Source organism: Amblyomma mixtum, chromosome 1, assembly GCF_055824585.1.
Source record: "Amblyomma mixtum isolate Tamu chromosome 1, ASM5582458v1, whole genome shotgun sequence".
In the NCBI taxonomy this organism is placed as follows: Eukaryota; Metazoa; Arthropoda; class Arachnida; order Ixodida; family Ixodidae; genus Amblyomma; species Amblyomma mixtum.
The window spans coordinates 11,318,927-11,345,750 of NC_143012.1; the positions used below are offsets into that span (position 1 = coordinate 11,318,927).

A 26,824-nucleotide genomic window follows, 5' to 3' on the forward strand; every position below is an offset into this window, starting at 1 on the left:
TTGGCCAAGCTTATTAATTGAACTTACCGTTTCACGGAAGGATTGAATACCTAATTATTAGCCGTTTTGATCGCTTTACATTTTAGTCAGTTTTTGGCCAAGTGGCTAGTTTGGCTGTTGACTGATTTCCTGTTTCATGAAAATGATGAGTTGACTTATCAGTTAAACAAAAAGTACAGTTAAAATTATAAACTTCCCGGAGCGAAACATGGGCTATCAGCGCTGAGAGCTATGAGGGATGCAAATTAAGTTGGGCCACCTAGGGTTCTTCATCGTGCACTGACCTCACACGGCACACGGGCGCTTTTCAATTTCGCCTCCATCAAAATGCAGCGGCCGCCGCCACGGTGAGGATCGATCCCGTGACATGGGGACCAGCAGCCGAACGCCAAAGCCACTTAGGCACTGCGGTGGTTTAAAAAAAAAAAAAAAACTAAAAGTACATCTTAGTGGAGTGCATCGTTTACAGGAGCCTGAAACTTCGTTTCTTCGATACGCCATCTCATTTATTTAAAATAAGCATTTTTATTCATTATTTCAAAAAGATTATGGTTGATTAATTGAAGTGGCTAAACATTTGACGTTTGAATTTTTGAGTAGTGTATTTCTGGTTGAGCGATTGCACCTCGCACTCCTATGGCGTTCCGTAAAACTAAATACCCTGAAATATCTTCAAGTTATTGGGTTCGTTTTAGTTGTTGGTGTTGCTCCAGGAATTTGTATAGTTTGCTTCCTTTGCACACTTCACCAATACATTTCAGAGGCGTCTTTGTCAACTACAATTACCCTCCCTGTTCCTACCTAGTTTATAACTTTTAATCTACAATCGCCGCGCTGGCCTTTCTTTGTTCCATTTGTCGGGTGCCTATGAACCACACTGTGTGTTCAGAATTGTCCTTCCCCGCATTGATCTCAAGGATCCCCCTTTTCAATGGCTTTGTTACATAAAGGGCAACTCTGCGGTGGTGCACGCTTTACAAAACTTGAGCGTAAATGGAGGAAAATGTTCCCGAGCGCTCAAAACGGCCTACCGTTGTAAGGCTACGCCCGCTTCAAATCCAGCATCGCTGTTCTCTCGCTAAATGGTCATGCACTGCTGTCGAGGGGTCGAGATAAGCGGTTAGTGTGGAAAGAGGGGAGATGAAGAAAATTAATAATAAACAACGGGGTCAATGAGAATGGGACAAATTTTGGCAAAAGGGAAACAAGGTACAAGTGAAGAGCTATGGAGGAGGAACAAACAAGGGTTACTTTGGATGTATTTGTCTTCCGGATGTATTTTAGCAAGGTTGCCACCATTCCAGCGCTTTCGTAACTTTTTTTCAAGTGTAAAGGCCGTCTGCTGAAGAGCCCAATATCTTTTCTAAACTCTCTTTAAGGGTAAAAGGGACATGTGAGGAGCTGTCAAGCAAAGACAAAGAGGCGTTCCTTTCAGTTGGCTTGTTTTGTAGATTTATATCATTTTAGCGAGATGCGTTCTATTCTAGAGCTTTGAAAACTTTCTTTTCCTAGCGCAAATTCCCTCTGACCAATAGCCCGATTGTCTTTTGGAAATTCTCCTCAGTTTTCTTCCGTTTTCCTTTCTCAATATTTTCTGTCGTATACTTTCTCGTTGTGCTCTTTTTTTTTGACAGAAGGGTCGGCTATTTTTTCACAATTTGATATTAAGTGTTCTTGGCATAATTGGCGACTATCGTGAAAGATTTGTCTTATTTTTTCTAAGTCAGAACTTTTTGTTTTCTGTAGTCAAAAGGCGTTTTATGTAACTTTCTTAAACATACAGAAACAATTTCAGAGCATCTAAAAACTTGTTTTGCCATACCAGTGTACAATACCAGTGCTTGTTTTCGGTACTGAACCGTAGTTACTGTGATTTTGCTCTGTCCTGTTTCTTGAAGCCCTTAGATGTGCGTGACCTGTAGAAACAAATAAATCACCATTTCTCCATCAGTTTTTGTCTTTTTATATCTCAAGCAGTAGATTACTACAGTACAATAGTTTAAAATAAGATAAGCAACCGTTTGGTCCAATTGATGCAACGTGCTGCAAAACAGCTGTAGTATAAACGGCCATATGGACCGCCATGTAAGGAGACGAGAATGACGGCTAGTTTTTGGAGGCAGGAAACTCGCTTCGTGACCACAGGTATGGCGAAGCAAACCAGGGAGGAGCTTGCGAAGTGCGCTGCTGCTACGTTGCGGCGACGGAATAAATCGGTCGGGACCAAAGGCGGAGAGCGACCTCAACAATTGTACTGACCCCTGGGTACCGCAATTCTGGTCTCTCCGTAAGCACCGGTTCTACCAAGCCCCATCTTGCCGATGAAGACCCCACTTCCCCTCCAGCGAAAAGTCGTTCGTGTTCACCAGGGACGTCATGCGTCCGGAAAAAAGAGCAAAACGCTGAGGCACGTTAGCAATATCGAAAGAATATTTTCATTAGCCCTCTTCGCTATATCCGGTACAAATTTTTCCTTATATCCGCATATCTACTTTTTTGATGACAGAGTATAACAGAGCAAGAAAAGGCGTTTGACACTGCTTCGAATGTCCTACCTCAGTTAGTATATGGGCGTAATGGACGTTTGAAGTTTCAAGAAGTTACGGTCTGGGGGACCAAACGTTGTCGGTGCGAATTCGTATGATATGCTGTGCTTTGATTCGACTTAGTAATCGTATGCTCCGTAACGCGTTGAATCGTTCGGTACCACTTCGAACATTCTACGCCACTGAGGTGGTCCACAATCTATCAATGGTACCACGCACTGGTGCCACTTTGAATTACCTTGTGTTTCATACTAACGTGGCCTTGAGTAATGCGAGTATTGGAGCTAGCGCTCTGAAATGAAATCTAGCAAATAAAGTCTAGTAAATGGAACCACGCGCCAGGTGTACTGGAATAAGGACTGGCACATGAATTGCGGTCTGGCACATGAATTGCGGCTTGCCCTAATACTCCAACTCCCCCTTTTCTGAGACTCGACGACCAGGAGAGATGGGAGGCCGTGCTGCACAGCTCACAGCCGGAGGTTAAGCTCCGGATGGTGACCTGGGCCACAGAGGTCGCCAGGGCCCATGGGCTCCTGGCCACCTAGCGCGACCGCGAGGGCCCACCTGTTCCTGCAACCCCCTTATAACCTTATCCCCACCCTCACTGGCTTCCTTTTAAGGGTTGCCTAATAAAAGTTTTTTCCTCCTCCTCCTCCTCACCGCTACACGCTTTTAGGCGCATTATAGCGGCAGTTGTGAAGTGACCATGGATGCTTGGGGTGTCTAGTGGCAGCACCCGTCACTGGGAAATGAAGTGCTCGTATCGCCAGTCGCTGGTCGACTCACGTACGCAGTACACAGCATAGCTACAAATCCCCAAAATATTAATAGAAATAACGGCGAAGTACGGCCGTCGGCACCTGCGGTACCAGCTCGTGATAACTTCAATCGCCCGTAGGGTGAAAGAACCCCAGGTGGTCGAAATTTCCGAAGCCCTCCACTGCGGCGTCCCTCATAGCCTGAGTAGCTTTGGAATATTAATCCCCCATAAACCAATCCTTATTTGCCACCTAGATGGCATCTCTGACCTGTGAAGAGTCCGCACTGAGCTGCCGTCTCAGAATCATTATTTCATCTGGGATAATAGATGCCAGACACGTTTATTCCTTCACACATCTATCAAAAAAGACTTCGCCGGCGCAGCACCCGACGAAGCGCGACTTCTATCACTCTCTCGCCAGGTTGGGCACCGTGATTAGAAAGCTACGCTCATAAATGCATATGAGCCGTGCCAGCAAGGCACGGGCGTCATTGGCGATCGCATTCTAGGTTTACGTAATGGGAGAAAGGTGATCTAGAATGTTAAGCACATTTTCAGGATACGAGGAAAGGATGAGAAATAAGTTACCAGCATTCTTGAGAGAGAGCCTACTAGGACCCCCGGAAGAACTGGCTGTTGTATTCTACTGTACGACAAAAGGCACTTCTGCACAGCTCTTCCCGCCGTCCTTAGTCGACATCCGGGTGCCTGGCCATTCCGCTACCTTTACATCGCTGTGCACAGCATCCGACCCGTAAAAAGTTGTCGCTGGCACCGTACGGGCTTCCTCCTTCCGGAAGCGCTACATTCGTCTCACAGAGTATGCATGTCAACCGAGAAGTCTTTGTACAGGAACAATAAGCTCGTACTACGAAGCCTGTAGACCACTGCGGAAATGCGCGCCCTGCAAGAACGGGTTGTATTTTTCATTTCATTGTGTTCAGGGATAAGGAAAGAAGAGAGCCCTTCGTCTCTGTCAAATACCTCAATAAGAAATGCGGGAAGAACAGATACTTCTAGGCATTGGTACTGACCATTTCTTTTCTAGAGTTTGCATGGGATATTTACCAGTCTTTATTCTCCTTCCTGTTGGTATCTAAGTGCGTAACGAGACTACACGTGCACAAGCCTCTACGGATTCTTTATCGCCTCCTTTAACCCTTAGCTTGTTTTAGTGGCCGTAGCATTTCATCACCTATACTGTTTTTCGCGGACGCTGTTCAGAAGAATATTACAGTAAAGGGTTGTAAGCAACAATACCCAGTGGTATTCTTTTTTTGTTTTCGCTATGAACATGTGTGTGCACATTCTTGCGTTTAGCCAGTTATGTCGCGTCAGCCATTGGGGTCCTGGAGAGGACTCCGTCCATCATGGATGGCTGTAACTATAACACAATAAATGTTTTTCCGCGACCACCATCCTGAGATTCGTTTTAATTCTCGAGAAGTGTCTTAAACTTGTTTTCGCTTTTACTACACGTAAGTATACTTTCGAAGCTTGCAATGCTTTAGCTGTCCCGCCGCACAAATTTGGCGCGAATGCTTGGACTTGCATACAGGGTATGCTTGCACCGCGAGCAGCTTTGCGCCCGTGGCTCCGTGAACAGCAGCATTGTGATTGCATTCATTTTAATAAATGAATGGTTTACTAATTCTGTGCTGCATAGGCCGGCCTTCCTTTTTTTAAAAGGGATTTTATTAATAGCGTAATCCGGCTCAGAAACTCAGTGCATGCCTGAACCGAAAACAATTGTTGTAACAAAACGAAAACTGTTTTGTTTTCAGAGCACCCATCGCTATCTTCTACCCATACTCATCACTATGCACATTTAATTCTATGCCTTCCCATACAATTTACCTCTACACCTCACCGAGATGCGACACAGTTAATGTGCCCTTTCCTTAAAAACTATCTTCGTATGAAAACTGTGATCACACACCGTTGTGCGCAATGTCGTACGATTTCTCGCTGCATATAGCACACGCCTCTTTTCAGTTCAGAGGCCAGCTCGCGACAGGTATCCGAAACGAGTGCCCGAGTGCTTCGCTCGGAACTTCGGAACGCTCAGATTCAGCGTTTGTAGCATAGTTATCCGGGTGGATACCACCATATCCGAGTATAAGACGTTCAACTGTTTCTACACATTTGCCACACACTGCACGTGTCATCTTCTCAGATAAATTTCTTTTTGTAGCTTCGCGTTCTAAAACACCCTGATCTAACTTCAAGAGTGGTCGTCAGTCTTTAGTTATCATAGAACGATTACTTTTCTGCCTTCTCCAGTTTCGATATATAGTTCTATAGTTCTGTATAGTTTCGATATAGTTGGCAAAACGGTTTTTTCGTGAATTTAAGTGCACCAGGAACGTTTCAAGGAAGCGATTCTATGCCGTCTCCGAATAGGCGACACGAACCTTACGCACTTCCTACTAACCAAACAAGACAAACCTGTTTGCGAAGAATGCGGAGACGAACTTACGGTTGACAATATTTTAATGTCTTGAGTTAAACTTGAAAAACTAAGAAAAAAGTACTTTAGTCAAGCTGCTGATGACCAACCAGTTTTAGATTTTGCCTTTACTACAGCTTTTCTCATGACATGTATGACCGTCCTTAGAATTTTACTCTCAGTGTAATGTTAAGCAGGTAACCAATGAGCCAAGAAAAACAGCGTGAGTGTGCACAAGACCAGAAAAATGACAACTGTCACAGCCTAAGCAATACTCATCTAATACGCAACTTGTCATATACAGCCGTGGGTTAGCTTGTTTCTTTTCCTTCGTTTGCATGACCCACAAGTATGCAGGTTGAGTGTTTTAACCAAAAATTCTGGTCTCTCAAACAGTGCGAATTTCTAAAATACACTGATTTTAATATATATTCCTCAGGCAATGTTGTCATTGTGTACATTCATTATATGTAATTAGTTCTGCCGCAGGAACAGTTGTTAACAGGTACTGTATAGAGGCCTCTTTTTAATGCAGTGTGCAGTCCCTGCGAACCCGTATGCCAGCCCTGACAGCTAAGCCTGCACAGCATTGAATGAAGGCCTTTCCCATGCTATAGTATAAAAAAAGAATTAGACCTGCTATAGGGCCTCTTTCTTCTTTTGGTGGTGGTGGTAAAACTTTATTTCCCACAGTAGGGGTCCTGAAGGACACTCTGCTAGGCGCCAGGTGTAGAGGGCAACTCCCACGTAGGCACAGAGAGCCCGAAGCTCGCCGCCGCCGCGCGGGCCTCCTGGACAGCCCGAAGCTGGTCGTGAAGTGAAGCACTTTTTAGTACTTTGTCCCAATGTTCCTTGTTCTGGGCGTAGGCGTCACTTGATGCACAACCACACAGCATATGGGTCAAGTGTACACGTTCACTGCACTGGTCACACACATGTTGTCCGTCGTAGTCCGGGTCGATGTGCTTCATGCGCCAGGGGTTGGGGTATGCGTTCGTTTGGAGCAAGCGTAACGTGACCGACTGGCTGCGGGTTAATTTCTTATCCGGGAGGGGAAACGCTCGTCTGCCTAGAGCTCGTTGTACGTGAATAATTGATCCCTGTACTCGATATGTGGAGTAGCGGGGGAAACCGGAGGGACGCGGCCGATGAGCCCTCGCGCCGCCTCGTGTGCGATCTCGTTGAGATTCCGCAGGCCACCCCCTAAGCTGCCCATGTGTGCCGGGAACCATACGATGGAGTGATCGGTGATGTTACTTCCGCCTAAGATTCGTCGTCTTGTCTATTCCGCCCTTGGCGAAAGCTCGAGTGGCTGCTCTATACTCCGTTTCATACATCAGGTGCAACGCTGTCAAAGCTAGCGCTCTTTTTTGCGCAGCCTGCATCCGTGACAGAAAATAGTGCGTTGCTTGTGGTGAGCGAAAAATAACAAATGCATTGCCGACAGGCTTCGTGGGTAATACATTTGTCATCAGCGTGACAAAAAACGATGATATTGCGAGCGAATCGGTCGAGATCTGTGATTTTGTATTTTGCGTGTGTCGTCTTTTTCCATTTCACGTTTTCGCTGTCCCCGCTGGCCGCCGTGTTTACTCTTTCTGTCCGCCTCCCTTTGACTTTTGAGAAAATGGCGTCCAGCTCAGCGGCGTGACGACAATTTGGACCAATCTGAAACGCGGACAAATACGCCTTGCTCGTCGGTAAATTGGTTTTTGAGGAAAGGAAATGTATCTGTCATATCTCGGTGGACACCTAAACCTCGCCGTAACGGGAAGGGAGGAAGATGGAGTGACGCGTTAGACCGCACGGCCACAAAACAGCGCGCAGGGATACACCTCTCTTTATTTTTTTCTGCGGACTACTTCCGTAGCCTTCACCGCGTTGCACATGATGTATGAAACGGAGTATAGAGTCGCTGTACACAGTTGTGAAGCTCGAGTCTTTGAGAGCTAGTACTATCGCTGCTTGTTCAGCTACCTCTGGCTTCTTCATGAGAAGTGTTGTTACGCATTCTTCTTTTCCCACCTTCCTCCCTTCCCTTGGCACAGTTCGGGTGTCCACCAAGATGTGAGACAATTACTGTGCCATTTCCTTTCCTCAAAAACCAATTTTCAATTTACCTGCTATACTTTCCACGATGGCAACTGTTTCTGTTATTGATACCAACCATTGTACGCCAGCTCATCTGATGTGCAGCATCCACAGATACCGGTACACATGGAGAATCCACATGACTATTTGGTTTGGTTTGGTTTTATGGGGTTTAACGTCCCAAAGCGACTAAGGCTATGAGAGACGCCGTAGTGGAGGGCTCCGGAAATTTCGACCACCTGGGGTTCTTTAACGTGCACTGACATCGCACAGTACACGGGCCTCGAATTTCTCCTCCAAAGAAAACCGCCGCGGCCGGGATCAAACCCGCGTCTTTCGGGACAGCAGCCGAGCACCATAGCCACTGAGATGACTATTTGCAGTTTAATTTGTCGTCCTTTGGTCCGCATGAAGAAGTGCTGCGTAGACAGACGTCCATAAGTGGCGCGGTCTGCCGAGTCATAGTTGATTAGCTTTTTCAAGACTGTTGCGAGATAGATGTTTAGTGTTATTTTGCACTTTTACAGATGTTATATGGCAGGCATCAGTCAGCAAAATGGATACAGTGTTTCATGAAAAATTTTGGAGACTGCAGTGGACAGTAAGTGAAGTAACGTGTTGTGCTTTCTTTGCAAGCAGTGCCATTTCAAGCTGTGCAGATTTTTGAAACTTGGAATTGAAACCAAGTATATGTACAGAGACATGCTCATTCTAATTTTTTTGGCACAGCTTGCATTGTCAGTCAATGAAAATTATGCACAGATCATAAATACTGAAACCTAGTTAATAGTAAGGAAGAAAGCTTTTTTGTGCCAAGCAGCGAAAGCAGCAAATAATAATTCTGAAAAGAGTGAACATAGTAGCCCTTCCTCTTCCATTTCCTTGCAGACAGATATTGCCACCAGCACTACTATCAGTTGTTTTTTTTTTAATTTCTAGTGCCATGTGCATCTTTGGAAAAGAAAATTATTCCACGATTCCCAGGGTGTAATTTCACAAATCCTGGCATTTTCATATTACGCTTCCTAGCAGTTTTGACAGTTTCTAAGAAATTTTGTAAATGCTTGTAAAAAATGAACTATTAGTGTGCACCTTTAGAAAAAGTAAAGGACAAACTTCCTTGTGCCCTCGATGTACTATAAGCAAAAAAATATGTTTTGAATCGAAATGATAACATGCACATGAAACGGTTTACTGTTGGCTTCCTTAATACTTATGTTATAATGAGCACCTTATAAGAATGTCCTCTCGCAACTGCCACCTTCACCATTTGATAACATTTCATGAGAAACTTGCGGTATTGCAGGCCATTCTATGTCTGCTGATACGAACAAGGGCAGTGCTGGTGAACAATCTAAAGTTTAGGTTACAAGGCAACAGAAATGCCCCCTGAAAGAAAGTTGGACAGCGTACACGACATATGGAGGTCATGGAGCGCATCCCAGTGGTGGTGGCATGTGATTGTTTTCTTCTACTTTACCAACTAATATTCAGCCACAAAGTCATTACACAAAATTCCCTTGAGTCAACACCATAACGTAACAAAAAATTCCCTTTGTAATAAGGGAGTAATTAGTGATTGGCATCCACCAAAGTGCAGCCATACAGCTACAAAGGAAAGCTATACAGTTTTTTTGTAGTTAAAAAAATTTGTCCCAGTCCGGGGTTCGATCCCAGGACCAGCACTTCATTAAAGCAGTCCCTCCACCAATTGGGCTAACTGGGACGGCAGTAACTCCCAAGGTGGAGTTGTTACAAATCAGCTCCACCTTATGGCTTTCTCCTGAATATTTGACCAGGTTGCCCTCTACTTTCCTCGGTTTCAATGACTTTTGGCTCACTTATAGGATCATAGACACTAATTTTCCTTGCATGTTTTCTTGCTTCAAATCATGCGTTAGCCACTAAAGTACATGGTTCAACCATTTAATATTCCCCTAAAACCAATAAATAATTTATAATTGAATTTGTTCTTGATGCTTCTTTTCGGTTTCATCAATCGAACGATGGCTGTGATGTGTAGTTGTTTAGGTGATGCGAGTCAGAAAAATGCTGAGATATAATTGCTGATAGGCAGTTTTAATTCACTGCAACACTTAAGCAAGCCTGCTTCAAGAGCTGGAATGGCAAGAAATGACGCATCAGCAGTTATATATTGCCATTTTTTTTTATGCCTCACTTTACCTAAACACCAGCCACACGTCGTAGCCATCATTCAGCTGATGAAAACGAAACCGAAACAGCATCGAGAAGAAATTCATTATAAATCATTTAGCAGTTGTAGGCGAACACCACGGGGCGATTCCTGTACACTAGCATCTAACGTATCATTTGGAAAAAGAAAACACGCAAGCAAAAATTTGGTGTCTATACTCAAACTGTTTAACAAACTTTTTTGCTTAAATAGTATATCGAGGCCTTAAGAAAATCTGTTCGTTAGTTTTCCAATTGAGCACACCAGTGGTCAATTTTTTGCATGCATTTACAAAATTTCTTACAAACAGTCGTAATTGCTGGAAGGTGTAATGAAGATACCAAGCTCTGTAAAACTAACACACTAGGGATTAAGGAGTCATTCTATTTTTTGAAGACGCACATGACACTAGAAATTCAATGAAAAAAATTGCTATAAGTACTGGTGTCAAAATCTGCATGCAAGAAAATGGCGCAAGACGTGCTATGATGCTCACTCTTTTCAGAAATATAATTCGCTGCTTTTGCCAACTGCCATAAGAAAGCATCCCGTTTGCAATATGAAGGATGCCTAAATTTGCCTGAAACAAATAAATCAGCGACTCTGAGAAAAAGCTCTGGCTCTGAGTTCACAATATACACATTGTGTACAGTCTTTGCCAAAAGTAACCAGGCTGCATGGTTTGCTTCTCATTCGTATATTAGAGCCCTAACGGATTCCTTAAAGATCAAAAGGCTCTTTGCAAGTGAGGACAGAGGTTCTACTTATCATACAGAGATTTAGAGCTTGAGGGCTGGCATAATATGACTGAGAAGCAAACCGTGCAGCCTGGTTACTTTCGGCAAAGACTGTACAAAGCACCCTAAAGGGTTATATGCATGTCATAACTAGCCCGTCATTTCCTTACGGTTATTTGAGGCACACAGTGCTTAGGCCAGCTTTCCTCGCAGCTTCATAAGGGAAATTTAATCTTGGACGAAAATTAGATGCGGCTTCCTCAGCTTGAAGTGAAGTGATTCCACTCTTAGTGAAGGGAACACTTAGAGTGACTGCACACAGTGCTCAAATGCGTGCAACTTACGATCAAGCCTGAGAAATGCCATTGCGGCTTTGAGGAACTTCGCTTCCTCGGGCATGTTGTCGGCACGCACAGCGTTATCCCAGATCCTGACAAGACCACTGCCCTCTCCGGTTTCCCACTACCAACCAACAGAAAGGCCCTTCAACAGTTTTTGGGCCTCTGCTCTTACTATCGACGCTTTGCCAAAACTTCTCCAGAACCCTTAATTGCGCTGACTAGAGACGACACACCTTTCTTGTGGGGAAGTGACGAAGAAGATGCTTTCATGGAGCTCCGCTGCTGCCTACAACATTAACCAATACTCGCCCATTTTAACGAAGCTGCTGCAACTGATATACACACCAATGCCAGCAACGTCGATCTCGGGACGGTCTTGATACAGGGGCAGGACGGCGCCGAACGAGTCATTGCTTACGCAAGCTGAACACTTTGGCGACCGGGACGCAACTACTCAACGACTGAGAAAGAATGTCTTGCGGTACCGCAAGGGATGTGTTGACATTTTATTCAGCGAAAACACTAAAAGCAGGAGTAGCATTAAGAGCGATTATTTCAAAACGAATATGTGGCAAAATGTCAGAGTTATTTGCAAAAGCAGTTGTCGCATTTCAAGTCCTGAATTCCTGTAATCAGTTTTTGTCCAGTCATTCCTTAGCCTTGCTTTTCATGCTGTTTGACTATTCAATATTTAGCAAAGTATGACATACCATCCCTGTGTCAGATTGGCTTCACGGCAGGCTATTCCACCAAGTTAGGTTTGGTTTATACGGGTTTCAACATCCCACAGTGACTTAGGCTGAGGGGCACCGTAGTGAAGGGCTCCGGAAATTTCAACCATCTCAGCGACATCACAGTTTACATGGGCCTCTAGCATTTCTCGAAATGCGACCGCCGTGGTCAGGATCGAACTTGCGTCTTTCGGGTCAGCAGCCGAGCACCATAACCACTGAGCCACTGTGGCGGCTGAAAAATCGGGAATATTTGCTCTTGGTGGTCATATAAAATTTGACATTAGTACTAACTGAATGCCCATGCATTATTCATTGACCTCTACTAAACCTTTTCCATTCTATCCATGTATCATTGAATAAACTAGATGCAATCAGTATAAATAGCTCAGCACTAGTCCTAACACGGAACTATACTTATTCAACAGAAAACAAGCCATATTTGCCCCAACGACGTGCTCCCAATTCAAAACTACAAATATCCTAGTTTTTCAAGGTTTACTTCTTGGTTCCCTATCATTAATAATAGCTGCAGTTATAATGAACGCTTGCTTTTTACAAATGAGAACGGTGCTTCAGAATCAGAATCATGCTTTTTATTCAACTGTTCAGTTGTAATACACAAATACATAATGCAGAAGGAGGTCCTAGATCATAAAGCTGAAGAGCAACCTCCAGTCAATGAACACACAGAAAAACACACATATGTAAGCAGCATCGTACAGCCAAAAGAAAAAAAAACGTCAAAACATGCATTAGGGTAATGGACTGTGTCTCAGATACAATGAGCCACTGTGGTGGTGTAACTCGGCTAGAACAAATGAGGAGGCACCATAAACTCGCCCCCGCAGTCGATGGAAGAGCGTCTCCGGGTCTCCAGGTGCCCATGACACTCTCCCCCGAAATAACCGAAATAAGTTCAAGACACTGCCAACAAAACAGCAGTTCTATGAAATGCTGCCATCAAAAATGCATCCCTTTAAAGGAGACACCTGCAATGATGAAAAACAGGGCAAGCTTTCATTATCCTGTGCACAAGGAGGAACAGCAGTGACTGGCAGTGGCCCTTTGTCTTTGGGAAGTCTTCTGCACAGTGTTTCCGCTACAACACTGTGACCACCAATTCATGCAGCACACATCTATCACCATCGCCACATACCTCAAAGCACGACTGACGTCCACTGATTAGGGAGCTAGTTATGTGCCTTTCCTTTCCTCAAAACGACGTCTACAACGTCAATGCCAATGCCTATGAACCCAATAAATGCCAGCAGCCAGCTAGCGACGCATTTCTGCCACAGCGTTGTCCACGCCAACACATGCAGTGCACATCTCTCTGTCAATGCAGCCACATAGTTCAAAGTGTCCCCACAGACCCAGGGAATATTTTGTTTCCTTTTGTGACTATAGTTGACGAAGACGATGATGTACAATGCACAGTGCATGTGGCAGTTAAACACAAGGCATGATCAGTTGCAGCGATAGCATAGCACTCTTATGCAGTGGCCAGTGAAACTGATCTGTGCGCACTGCCGCAAGTTGGAAACACAGTCGCGGCAATATTTATGCTATTTCTGCAGGTATTTGAGTGGTATCAATTGTCAAAGGTCTACGCTTCAGAGACCCCTCAGCTTTATCAGGATTGGTAGTGCAGTGGAGCTTTCACACATATAGTGCTTTTACCATGATCATCAACTGGGATCATGCTTCTCATGGACAAGAGAAAAGAACGGAAAAATGCTCTCTGCCAGTCTACTTTGAGGCCGTGGAAAGTTGTATATCTTTTGCCAACCCAGCTAATCTAAACCAGACAGGTAAGCTAGCTATGGCTCTCATAACTAAAATTAGGGAAAAGGCAGCACACCTTTATGAAACTGCGGCATGTCCAGAATGTTGTTTGATTTCATGCCGTTTTAAATGGTGCTTTTCTTTGAACGCCATTAGGCAGAACTGACACTGATGTGGTTTTTCCCTCTTGTGGGCTCGCACATGCTTTGCAAGGGTTGTTTTCCGGGCAAAGACCATGGGGCAAAGCTGGCACTTGTATGGCTTCTCACCCGTGTGCGTGCGAAGGTGTACCACCAAGCTCGCTCTAACTGAAAAGCTGCTCCCGCAGTGGTCACACTTGTGTGGACGTTCACCAGTGTGGGTATGAAGGTGGTCCCTCAGGGTGGCCTTTTGAGCAAAGCTGCTCCCGCAGTGGTCACACTTGTATGGACGTTCACCTGTGTGAGTACGAAGGTGTGCCAACAGAGTGTTCCTCTGAGCAAAGCTGCTTTCACACTGGTCACATTTGTATGGACGCTCACCCGTGTGGGTACGAAGGTGGTCCGCCAAGCTGCGCTTCTGTGCAAAGCTCTTTTCACAGTGGTCGCACTGATATGGACGCTCACCCGTATGGGTACGAATATGGTCCATGAGGGTGCTCTTGTGAGAAAAGCTGCTCCCACAGTGGTTGCACTGATATGGACGCTCGCCTGTGTGGGTACGAAGGTGTACTATGAGGTTGTGCTTTTGAGCAAAGCTGCTTTCGCAGTGGTCACACTGGTATGGACGCTCATCCATATGGGTACGAAGGTGTACCACCAAGCTGTCCTTTCGAGCAAAGCTTCTTTTGCAGTAGTCACACTGGTAGGGATGGTCGCCGATGTGCATGAGAAGGTGAGGCTCTAGGTGAGGTTCCTTCGTGAAGCCCCTGCTGTATTGGCTGGACTGGTATAGCTGCTTGCTGGTGTGTTCACCTTGGTGGTTCCCAGTGGTGCTACAAAGACTTGGCACGGTATACTGCATGTGGGTGCTGCTATCCTGCATATTTTCCCCAGGTGGCAGCACGCCATGCTTGGGATCATCTGTGACCAGGCCTGCGTCATGAAATGCGGAGTACTTTCAAAGAAATGCGGGATCGCACATGTCACAGCTCATCCAGTGGTGTGGCCTGAAACCTATTAATCTAGAAGGCATAATATATTTCAGATAACATCATTAATGCCAGGGTCAGTGGATTGATCATGAAAAAAAAAAGAACTCGCCTCTGTAGAAAATATCCTACTTATAAATTTGCATGCAGTTAGAGGGATAATGTTTTCGCTATTGAATTATTACTGAAAACAATAGGCATACTCTGTAACCGGTTTAAGAACTGGAGCTGCTGTGACAAAGTGCACATATGATGCCTGCCTTTATGGCTGGGATCTTGCAAATCTATCCAAGAGTTTTTCATGTATAAAAGTAAGTCAGTGAGCTTTGATCCATGGCAAAGTAGACTTCTAATGACAGCATTCCATCTGTCTAATAATGCTACAGTCGTAATTACCATGCACAATGGAAGAAAACTTTTAGGAATTTGTTGGAGAAACACTGCTGTAGAACCTAGCTCCCTTGCTAGAAATGCAGCCAAAGGCTCAATAATAAATTTAAGGTAAGCTGTCATGGAAGAAAATGACAATGTAATCAGCATGTCTGTTATGGCACACTGCAACATCTCGACTATCATTCCAGAGTGTACAGTGAAAACCCATGTATAATAAGTTTTTTCTTTCCAGATTTTAGCATGTCAAATGTCAACCTCACATTATATGCGGATCCAGAGAATTTTAGACCAAAACCTGCAGTTGTGGTTTCGTTATTATTGAGTACCATCACCGCCACACTCCGAATGAGAGGAGGCAGTATATAGTGGTGGTGCATGGCGGTAGTTTCGATTTCGAACCCAGTTCATTATGCTGACCTGACCTCGCGATGTTCAGGATGATAGCACCGCCCATGGTATTGGGACCGCGAAAGCAGTCTTCGGCTGCTTTAAAAGGAAAATAATCGTAGTTGCCGAAAGCTTCAGTACAGTGTCAAGCCCTGCTACACAGTCTGGATGAGTTAGGGAGAGCCTGCTTTACTATTGCTGGACACGGGCCTCCCAAACCGCTCTCTGCAGTTGGGTTGCAGACGCTTGGGATAGCATTCCTGAGGAGTGCTAGTTGTGATTTCGAAAAATGTGACTTGTTTCTATGGAAAGATATCCCTGACAACGACCTTTCGTAACACAGTACACCTGATGATGACGATCACTAAAGCTCCGACTACAAACGCTTCCAAAGCATGCGCGCCTGCGTGCTTGAGCATATGCTGAAACCAGTCTACGCACGCCCAAGGCGCAGGACACGAGTAGGTGCCAGTGCAGCGCCCAGTTTGGTACCTGCCGGATATTTGGCGCCCGTGCTACATGCGTTGTAACCTGTGCATTGGCACACACAAATAATCGAAAGACATTCGGCTTTCGCGAGCTGACTGCCTTTCCTTACACTCAATATATGCGGATGAAAACTTTTTTTTTTCCGTTTTTGCTATGCCCAAATTACACCTCGTATTATATACGGGTCCTATTATATGCGGGTTCTTAGAGTATGTTTGCAGGCTACCTTGTTCCATTTGTTGTACCACCAAAGCAAATACTTCTACAGCTCTTCTGCAGAAATGATAAGGAAGCATTTTTCTTCATACAGCCTCAGAAAGAATAGAGCTCCCTGACTAAAAATCTGTGCAGGTTGATATTACCTAACAGAGGCACAATGAAGAAATAACTAAAACATACGCATGAGTTCTGAATGTCAAGACAGCAAACAGAAAGAAAACCCATTCCAAAGATAACACTTTTGTACTCGGACTAGCATAATGAGGCCTGGTGTTCTGAAAAAAAAAATAATGCGTAATGGAAGTAAGATAACGAACAATTTCTGTCGGCAGTGTCACCAATGAAATACACAGCATGAAAAATCAGCATGAATCACTAATACCAAAACACAATGAACCAGACTAGGCTAGCTTTCCTACCAGCATATGGAATCAGAAGCACATGCACAAAATGCTTCTGTCAACATCAGGTAAAAAAGCACAGGTTAATATTCATCCCAGAATATCTGGCAGCATAACAAGGAAAATATGAAAAAATTGAAATTGGTCTTTAGGAAAGGAAATGACGCAGTAACTGTCTCACATATATCACACCCGAACTGCACTGCACCATAAGAGAAGGGAGGAAGGTGGAAGTGAAAGAAATGAAGAAAGAGGTGCCGGAGTGGATACCCCTGCTTTCCAGAGCTCATTTTATAAGCAAGTTGCATGAAAAAGGGGTAAAAGAAACAATAAGCAGTAAAATAATGAGACAAGGAAACTCAAAGGGTCATTGGTGGCACCACAATGAAATACCAACACCTAAACGGCTCCGGTACAGCACGAAAAGCAAGATCTTGTATGATGCACACAATACACAGCCACACAATAGGCACTTTTTCTACTGGAAGTTTTTTCCTTGGTGTACTAAGTTCAGAAAAAAGCTACACAGTTGAAAAAAAAAGTGCAACCTGTACTGCAACGAGCTGAATCATAAGGTTTCCTCTGCACTAATGCAACACCTATGCACAATGTCACATGTGGAAAGTTTCACAACATACTTTGCTCATGTTGCAATGATGTGTCAAGGAAAAGGGCAGTGCAGAAGAAACGAAGACGAATTTGAAGGATCAGTACGTTGATAGGCAGGTGTGTTCAGTTGGCAGATCAGAGCTTCTCCTGGCGTCCATGCTTCTTCATCTTCGTCTCCCGTTTGTTTTGCACTGCCACTTTCCATGATGAATCCCTGACTAACCCATACCAAGATGCAATGATGTGGTTGTGCTCTATACTCCGTTTCATACATAGCTGTCAACGCTGCCAAAGGTACGGAAGTAGTCCGCTGCAAAAAACAAGCAAAATGTATCCGTCCGCCTCGCGTCGTGGCTGAGTGGTACGAAGCGCGCGCCTGTGTATTCATTTTACAAAGGGCCTAGGTTCGACTCCCGGCTCGGGTAATTTTTTTATTATTTTTTTTTATTTTTCTTAAAATATTCATTAGGTAGAAACTCGGAACTGTCAAACTCTAATACCTACTTTGAAAAACACTGCGCTGTTTACTTGTCTCGAAGGGAAAAGGCAGTGTAGTGTACGGCATACATACGATGTAACTTGAGTCGGATGGCGTTCACTGCAAAGCTGTCATATTTAACACTGCGAGAGCTAGATATGGTCACCTTGCTAGGTCATTTTTGCGGTGATCTTATTCCAGTAGCGAGACCTTCCTTCTTGAACCTCGCAACTGTCCGAGGGCTCACCCCGGTCATCTCGCCCACAGTTTCCAGAACTTCACGTACATTCTTCTCCGTTAAGCGCTTCCTTGAGCTAGAGTAAACGTTGACAATAACCTGCTTGGAGTCTTTCGAAATTTTCGGAGACTTCAGCTTGGAGAACAGGCGAGCAGGAGATGTTTTTGAAGCCGCAGTGGGCGAAGAAAACAAGCGAGTAGGCGATAGCGGTGCCATTTTCGCATACTCGGAAACCGAAAGACGAAAGCAGACGACATCGCCGGCCGGCCTAGCTGCGAAAACCTGATACAGGAGGAGCCGAAAAAAAACCCAGAAAACTAAGGCACTCTGTTTTGAAGAACATTAAAGAAAAAGCAATCTTTTTGCAAAATAAAACACCATTATCATTATACTGCAATATCAACCAACATTTACTTTAATTTTGAGTTCATTACTCTTTTCACTTTCGACGCACTACATTACGATGCGGACGAGGAGCGCGAACAGGCGCCGCAGCCTTGGCTGCGTTGACAGCTATGTATGAAACGGAGTATAGGCAGTAACAAGGCAGAGTCTGACATGCCCCACTTTGTGCACTGCCACAGCAATCTGAGATCACCAGATATGCCATTTCAAGCTGTTCAGGCTGCTATTCCTGGCAGCAGTGGCTTCCAAAGATCCTCCTCCTTGTAGCTTGTGTACTGTGACTTGCCAACATTGGTTTCAATGCCTGCAAAATGCAACGATGCAAACAACTTGTAGAATAAAAACAGCGTGGTCACAGTTGAAAAACGTGGCAGAATAACTTGAAAACCAATTCTTTTATATGATAGTCTCCCTTTCTTGTGGTAGGTGGTGTCTGTAGACCGTGATGTCAAAGACAGGCTATACACCTTTCCAACCTGGGCGCTGCCATATTGTTTCCGGCGGCGGAACCGGTTTCTAGCAGTCCAGAGAGGAGGCGTTTCGCCGCTTCCACCGTGCTAGCGGGAGGTGCCCACTGCAGTCCAGGGAACAATATGGCAGCGCCCAGGAAGCCCTTTTTGGAAAGGTCTATACAATTAGTACAGTAACTCTGTGCAACTCTATGGACATGACTGCCGCGCTACTTAGGTCGCATAAATTGGAAATGATTAGTGAGAAATTGAGATTCAACACCTGAGAGCAATAATCTTGTTTTAAAAATACTACCAATAAAATGATAGTGCTGATCTCACTGATACCAAGATGTGCATTTGCTAGCAGCAGCGCCACTGGCAGAATAGTGAAAGTCTGCATGCATGAAAAGATGAATAACTTGAACAACACATCTCGAGCTCGTTGGTTGTTCATCACACCTCAAAACAGCATGAAACTTCACAAGGATGCAGAAAGGGAAGACGAGACACAGCGCTGTGTCTCGTTTATTCTTTCTGTCTCCTTGTGATTTCTGTGCTGTTTTTGCATCAATATGAGAACAGATTTTACTCGTGGTATTAAACGCAAAAAGAAAAGTCCTTTTACACTACTACACGGATTTGTAAGCTAGTCTAGTGCCAAAAACTGGCCTTCAAAAGTGGCGCTTGCTTTAAAAACACAACTTTTCCTTCACCCACATAAGCTTTTGCTGGTGGATGACCAAGAAATCATCTGTAATGCACATAGTAGATGCTCATTAATTAGGCTAATCTGGAAACTCCGGATAATGCCAGTGTAAGTCTACGATGTCAGACGCCCGCTAACTTGGACGCTATAGATCTAACACTGGATCATACGAATGGGCCCCTGAAGGGAGGCTGCGTCTACGAATGGCATGCGAATGTCAAAATAGTCCCAACCAAACATGAATTGAATGCTGCAGAGTTAACCACACACGTCCGACGAGGAGGCCCTTTCCATTTTCATGCAGCTCTGCCTCAATGCTCCTGGCAGATTTCACGCAAAAAGCATTGACTGAAATGTGAAAAATAATCATTGTTGCTCTGTTTTCACCTCAAAAGCAGGTGACCACTGCCCAATCTTTCACCAAGTATATTTGCTGTGATGCGAGCAGTTCTTGTTAGTTTCTTTCAAGGATGTTTGATAAATCAAATTTTTTCTGGTTCCTTGCAATTTGAATTACCGAGCTTTTACTATATTTACAAACAACTTTTAATCTTATTGTTCCAATAATCTAATAATAATAATCTGTTAATCTAATAAGTGATGCCATGTGCACATGGCATGCCAGTCCTAGTCAATCAAAGCATTACCTCAGTATGATCATGCTTCTTATGATCAGGAGAAAGGACCTGAAAAAGTGCTTTCTGCCAGTCTACATTGAGGCCACGTAAAGCTGTATATTTTTTGCAACGTGGATAATGTAATCAAGATAGGTAAGCTAGCAATGGCTCTCACATTTAATGCTAGAAAATCGGAAACAAACCTTCATAAAACTGTGGTATTCCGAGAGTGGTGTTTGATTTCAAGGCGCTTTAAATTGTCCTTTTCCTTGAATGCCACTGGGCAGAACTGACACTGAAACAGTTTTTCACTTTTGTGGGCTCTCGCATGCTATGCCAGGTTTGCATTCCGGGCAAAGACCATGGAGCAAAGCTGGAAATTGTATGGCTTCTCACCCGTGTGGATGCGAAGGTGATCCACCAAGCTCGCTCTAAATGAGAAGCTGCTCCCGCAGTGGTCACACTTGTGCGGACGCTCACCCGTGTGGGTACGAAGGTGTTTCACAAGGGTGCCCTTGTGAGCAAAGTTGCTTCCACACTGGTTGCAGTGATATGGACGCTCTCCCGTGTGGGTACGAAGGTGTACTATGAGGCTCTTCTTTTGAGCAAAGCTGCTTTCGCAGTGGTTGCACTGATATGGACGCTCACCCGTATGGGTACGAAGATGGGCCACGAGGGTGCTTTTGTGAGCAAAGCTGCTCCCGCAGTGGTCGCACTGGTATGGACGCTCGTCCGTGTGGGTACGAAGGTGTACTACGAGGTTGTACTTTCGAGCAAAGCTGCTTTCGCAGTGGTCGCACTGGTATAGACGCCCACCCATGTGGGTACGAAGGTGTACTACCAAGCTGTCCTTTCGAGCAAAGCTTCTTTTGCAGTAGTCACACTGGTAGGGATGGTCGCTGATGTGGGTGAGAAGGTGAGGCTCTATGCGAGTTTTCTCCTTGAAGCCCCTGCTGCATTGGCTGGACTGATACAGCTGCTTGCTGGTGTGTTCACCTTGGTGGCTCCCAGTGGTGCTACAAGGACTTGGCATGGTATGCTGCATATGGGTGCTATCTTGCACGTTTTCCCCAGGTGGCAGCACGCCATGCTCAGGATCAGCTGTGACCAGGCCTGCACCATGAAATGCGGAGCCACATGTGTCACAGCTCATTCAGTGGTGTGGTCTGAAACCCATTAATCTAGAAGGCACGAGATATTTCAGATAACATCATTAATGTTAGGGTCAGTGGCTGGATCAATACAAAAAAAAAGACCTCGGCTCTGTAGAAAACATCCTACTTATAAATTTGCATGCAGTTAGAGGGATAATGTTCACGCTATTGAATTATTACTGAAAACGATAGGCATACTCTGTAAAAATTTTAAAAACGAGCTGCTGTGGCAAAAAGCACATACCATCCCTAGCTTTATGGCTGGAATCTCGCAAATTTATAAGTTTATTTACTAGAGAAGCTTTCTTACCAGTATATGGAATCAGAAGCACATGCACCAATTACTTCTGTAGACATTAGGTAAAACAGCGCAGGTTAATATTAATCCAAGAATATCTGGCTGCACAACAAGAAAAAGATTAAGAAAGCTGAAATTGGTTTTTGGGAAAGGAAATGATGCAGTAACTGCCTCGCATATCTCAGTGGACACCCGAACGGCACCGTAAGGGAAGGGAGGAAGGTGGGAGTGAAAGAAGAAATGAAGGAAGAGGTGCACTAGTAGATACTAGTGCTTTTCAGAGCTCACTTTTTAAAAAATTTTCATGAAAAAGCATAAAGGTTAGTTAGTTAGTTATATTGATTTTAATGGCGCAAAAGCAACTGAGGCTATGATGCGCCAAACACAAGGTTAGAGTCTTTGTTAAAGGTGAAGCTTTCTATACTTAGAGTTTGTTTAAAATGCTTGCTTCCTTGAGAAACCTAAAAATACATGAGATGTCAACCAGTGCTCGATCACCTAAAAGTAACATGGGGTGTAATGGGATGGTTTCCCTGTAAAATGTTGTAAAATATTTCTTTCTTAGCTCTTCTAGCTTTATACATGAAATTAAAATGTGGTTCACTGTGAGTTCAGCACCACACATGTCACAGAGAGGTTTGTTTTGTTTGGTTAGCAGAAAGTTGTGCGTGAGGTGGGTGTGTCCAATGCGGAGCCGACATAAAATAACTTCGGTAAAACGTTCTTGATGCCTACACGATAGCCATTCCCCTAAAATGGGCTTAACAGAATGTAATTTGTTGTTTGCGTGCTCTTCCCATTCTGCCTGCCACTTATTTCTGAGTTTACTGTAGATAAACTTTAAACAATCCCTGTGCGGTATGTTAACTTGCTTTATTTGGCCATTCCGGGCTTGTGCAGCACATACATCTGCTTTCTCATTACCTACAATTCCAACATGGCTAGGAACCCAGCAGAATTTAATGTTGTGCTTTTGTTTTGTGATTTTAACTATGTTATGTATGATGTTTCCTATTATGGGTTCAGTAGCATTCCTGGAGTGCAGTGCTTTGAGCATACTGAGGGAATCGGTGTAAATGATGCTATTTTTGATGTTCTCTCTTACTATTTTTTCTACAGCTATGAAGATGGCATAACACTCAGCAGTAAAAACTGATGCGCATTCTGGTAGTCGTATTATCTGTTTATTTTTTTCTTGGATTACTGCACTTCCAACATGACTTTCTGTTTTTGAGCCATCGGTATAAAATTCAATGTAGGTGTCATAAGTTTCTTGTAGTGCAAAGAATTCCTGTAATATGTACTCGTTTGGCGTTTGCTTTTTGTCTAAATGTGTCATTGTGAAGTCACATACTGAAGGCAGGCTGTACCATGGTGGCAAATATTCATTCCTTTGTGCAATATTCGGTAGGGCATCTAGTACTGTTAGCTCTTCACATTTATCTTCAAAGCGCAGTAGTAATGGCCTGATAGAATGTGGTTTGTTGATGAATAATCTTTTAGATGGGCACTTGGTGACAACTGGATGGCAGAGATGTTTCGGAAGAGAACGGATTTTTAAGACGTATGTGCATGTTAGTGCGATTCTTCGGTCCTCAAGAGCGGGCTCATTAGTTTCAACATATAGGCTGGCTACTGGTGATGTTCTGTATGCTCCAGATGATAGGCGGAGACCAAGATTATGAATGGGGTCTAATCTTTTCAAGTAGGATGCTCTTGCCGAGCCATATACTATGCACCCGTAGTCCAGCTTGGAGCGCACCAGAGAGCGATATATTTGTAAAAGGCTTGCTCTATCGGACCCCCACCGCTTCCGTGAGAGCACTTTTAAGACATTGAGGGCTTGAGAAGCTTTCTTTTTAAGGTTGTTAATGTGTGGTAGAAATGTGAGTTTCTTGTCGAAAGTTAGGCCTAAAAATTTGTGTTCTTGTTTAATTGGTAGCGCAGTGTGATTCAGGTATAGACTGGGATCGACCTGTAGGCCTCGTCGCAATGAGAAAAGAACAGCTACTGTTTTTTGAGGGGAAAATTTAAATCCATTTTTGTCTGCCCAAGAACCTAGTTTATTTAGTGTGATTTGTATTTGTCTCTCACAGGTTGATATGCTGGAGGACGTGCATGCTATTTGTAGGTCATCTACATAAACTGAATACATTATGGACTTGGGTATTTCTTTAGCTAAGGAATTCATTTTTATTATGAAGAGTGTCGTGCTTAGAATGCACCCCTGGGGTACGCCGTTCTCTTGGGTGAAAGTCATGGAGAGAGTTGCTCCTAGGCGGACTCGGAATGTGCGGTTAGCCAGGAAGTCGTTCAAGCAGTTCAACATCCTGCCGCGGATACCTAGCTCTGCTAGGTCACGGAGGATGCCGAACTTCCACGTAGTATCGTAGGCCTTCTCCAGGTCGAAGAAGACCCCAATACAGTGCTGCTTGTGGATGAACGCCTCCCGGATGGTGTTTTCTAGGCGGACAAGGTGATCTGTGGTGGAGCATGTTTTCTTAAACCCACATTGGTGTTTATCTAGTAGTTGCCGAGATTCAAGTACGAAGGTCAGTCTAATGTTTATTACACTTTCGAAAGATTTAGCAATGCAGCTGGTGAGGGCTATTGGTCTGTAACTGCTAGGACTTGTTGGTGGTTTTCCGGGTTTGAGAAAGGGTATTATGACTGCTTTTTTCCACTCGTCAGGTATATTTCCAGTTATCCAGATTTTATTAAAAAATTTTAACAGTGCCTCTACAGCAGCCTTGGAGAGATGTGCAAGCATAGCGTAATGCACGTTGTCTGGTCCTGGTGCTGTCTTTTTTCCAGAAGATAATACCTTATTTATTTCTTGTAGTGTGAGAGGCTGGTTGTAATCCTCATGAACACCTGCTCCAGATGGAAATTTTTGTTTTTCAGCTATTGCTTTGTGTTTTTGAAATGTGCTTGTGTAGTTGGATGAGCTTGAGATCCCAGCAAAATGCTCGCCCAGTATGTTGGCCTGTTCTTCTAAAGATGTTTGTGTCCCGGGTGCTGTCAAGAGAGGAAGTGTGAAAGGGGTATGGTCACCAGTAAATTTACGCACTTTTTCCCACATTTTCTTTGATGTTGTTGAGCTGTTTATTGAGGAGACATATTTCTGCCAAGAGGTTTTTTCTGCATTTCTTCGGACATACCGCGCTCTGGCTTTTGCCTTCTTAAAGGTAAGTAAGTTCTCTGCAGTGGGATATCGACGCAGAGCGCTCCAGGCTTTGTTTTGTTGTTTTTTTGCTAATGTGCATTCTTGTGTCCACCACACTTTATGTTTCTTTTGTGCAAGTCCTGTTGTTTGTGGTATAGCGAGTGTTGCGGCCGATATTATGCATTCAGTAAACTTCTGATTAATTTCATCTGTGCTAAGGTCGTCACAAAATTCCTTTTCCAGAGTGGCACTTTTTGTAAAGAGTGACCAGTCGGCAAGCTGAATTTTCCAGCGCCGTGGCCTTGTGGGGATGATTGGAGTGGATGATGAGAGCCTGATGACGGTAGGTAAGTGATCGCTGCCCATGGGGTCATTTAAAACATCCCATTTAAAATCGTTAAAAAGTAATGGTGATGCGAAGGCTAAATCGAGAGAGCTCATTTTTGCTGAGCTTGGGCAGCAATATGTGGCTTTTCCCGTATTTAAAAGACAGACATTATTCGAAAGTATAAAATCTTCGATTGTTTGGCCTCTAGAGTCGCAGCGTTCGCTTCCCCAAAACGGAGAGTGAGCGTTAAAATCGCCAACTACCAGAAATGGCTCCGGCAGTTCATCGATCAGGCCTTCTAGATCTTGGCATGTTAATGTGATGTGTGGGGGAAGATATACAGAACATATTGTTATGGTTTTGTAGCTGATGACGCTAACCGCAACCGCCTCAAGTTTTGTTTTCAGTTTCATTTCTTGAGCCGGGACGCCGCTTTGGATGATGATTGCGACGCCTCCCGAGAGTCTACTTGCATGTTCGCGATCACGCCTAAAAGTTGTATAATGCTTTAAGATATTTGAATGTTGTGGACCAAGATTGGTCTCCTGGAGACATAGAGCTAGAGGCATCACGGACCCTAGAATATGTGTTATATCACTGTAGTTCCTTAACATTCCTCTACAGTTCCATTGAATCGCAAATATCATGTTTGTTTTTTTGGGTGTGAATGGAACTGAAGGAATTTACTATTCTGGGCCCGTTACCGGGGTTTTATCTTTTCTTCGCTCGTGAGAGCCGGTCCGCCGCCGTAAAGCGGGCGGAGTGGTAGTTGTATCCATCACCTCACCAGAGGTGCTGGAGGACCGCGAAGCCGCGGATGTGTTGGTGTCAGGCCTCCCCCGACGGGGGGAAGTCCTGCGGGATGCTGGCCCATGGGCCGGCACTCCCTGGCTTGGAGTTGGCAGAGCAGCCTTGGCTGTCTCTGCCTGGGGCGTTGATGGCACTACCACAGGCGCGGTGGGAGTGGCCGCGGCAGATGCCGGAGTGCTGCGTGGTGCACCGCCCCTGCGCGCCACGTCAGCATAGTTTGGTTTGGCTGTGAAAGAGAATGTATTTGTCAGTGCAAAACGCCTTCTGGCTTCTTTGAATGAAATGTTTTCCTTGGTCTTAATGGTGATGATTTCCTTTTCCTTCTTCCAGGACGGACACGCCCTGGAGTACGCAGCATGTTCTCCTTCACAATTAGCGCAGCGTAGAGCTGCGTCGCATTCCTCAGAATGGTGTTCCTTCGACGCGCATTTCGCGCAAGTTTTGTGGCCGCGGCAACTCTGCGATCCGTGGCCAAACCGTTGACAATTAAAGCACCTTCGGGGGTTAGGGATGTAGTGTCTTACATTTACTTTGAGGTATCCAACGTCGATGGTTTCGGGCAATGTGCATGTGTTAAAAGTCAGGACTAGGTGTTTGGTATCTATTTCTTTGTTGTCCTTGCGGATCTTGATTCGATATACATCAATGACATTTTGCTCGGAAAGCCCTTCCAGCATTTCTTTCTCGGTAAGGTGTAGAAAATCATTTTCTGAGATGACGCCACGGACAGTGTTGAGGGATCGGTGTGCAGTGATGGAGACAGGTGTGTCCCCAATAGACACTATGTTACAGAGTTTGGTGGTTTGGACATTTTCTCGGAGTTCCAGCAATAAATCGCCACTGGTCATTTTGGATACTTTGTAGCCGGGGCCCAAAGCTTCTGTTAAGCACTTCGATACCATGAA

At 44.5% G+C, this 26,824-nt stretch overlaps 2 protein-coding genes across 7 annotated transcripts in view; both read right to left on the minus strand.

The window, feature by feature from the left end:
• Positions 1-12,426: 12,426 nt before the first annotated feature.
• On the minus strand, positions 12,427-18,608 carry LOC149365452 (uncharacterized). Its single transcript, XM_089542682.1, has 2 exons — positions 18,551-18,608; positions 12,427-14,713 (listed from the first exon to the last, which is right to left on the minus strand). The coding sequence occupies exons 1-2, from the start codon at positions 18,591-18,593 to the stop codon at positions 13,719-13,721; spliced, it is 1,038 nt and encodes a 345-aa protein (XP_089398808.1). The 5' UTR covers positions 18,594-18,608; the 3' UTR covers positions 12,427-13,718.
• LOC149365453 (uncharacterized) overlaps positions 18,555-26,824 on the minus strand; it is a 60,931-nt gene continuing 52,661 nt past the window's right edge. For 2 of the 6 annotated variants that reach the window (XM_089542673.1, XM_089542669.1), the window contains exon 6: positions 20,953-21,276. In XM_089542673.1, the coding sequence (XP_089398799.1) occupies positions 21,088-21,276 (189 nt within the window). In that variant the 3' untranslated portion in view covers positions 20,953-21,087. Of the gene's footprint in view, positions 18,693-20,366; positions 21,277-26,824 lie in introns of those variants that run through there. The other 4 variants (XM_089542661.1, XM_089542667.1, XM_089542656.1 and 1 more) reach the window with 4 other exon arrangements.

Bases quoted from the DNA above. Each gene is read 5' to 3' on its own strand.
- LOC149365452 (XM_089542682.1), bottom strand. From the start codon at position 18,593: ATGGCATATCTGGTGATCTCAGATTGCTGTGGCAGTGCACAAA. The intron at 14,714-18,550 runs GTGGGGCATGTC...TTCATGACGCAG, and splicing joins TTGCTGTGGCAGTGCACAAA to GCCTGGTCACAGATGATCCC.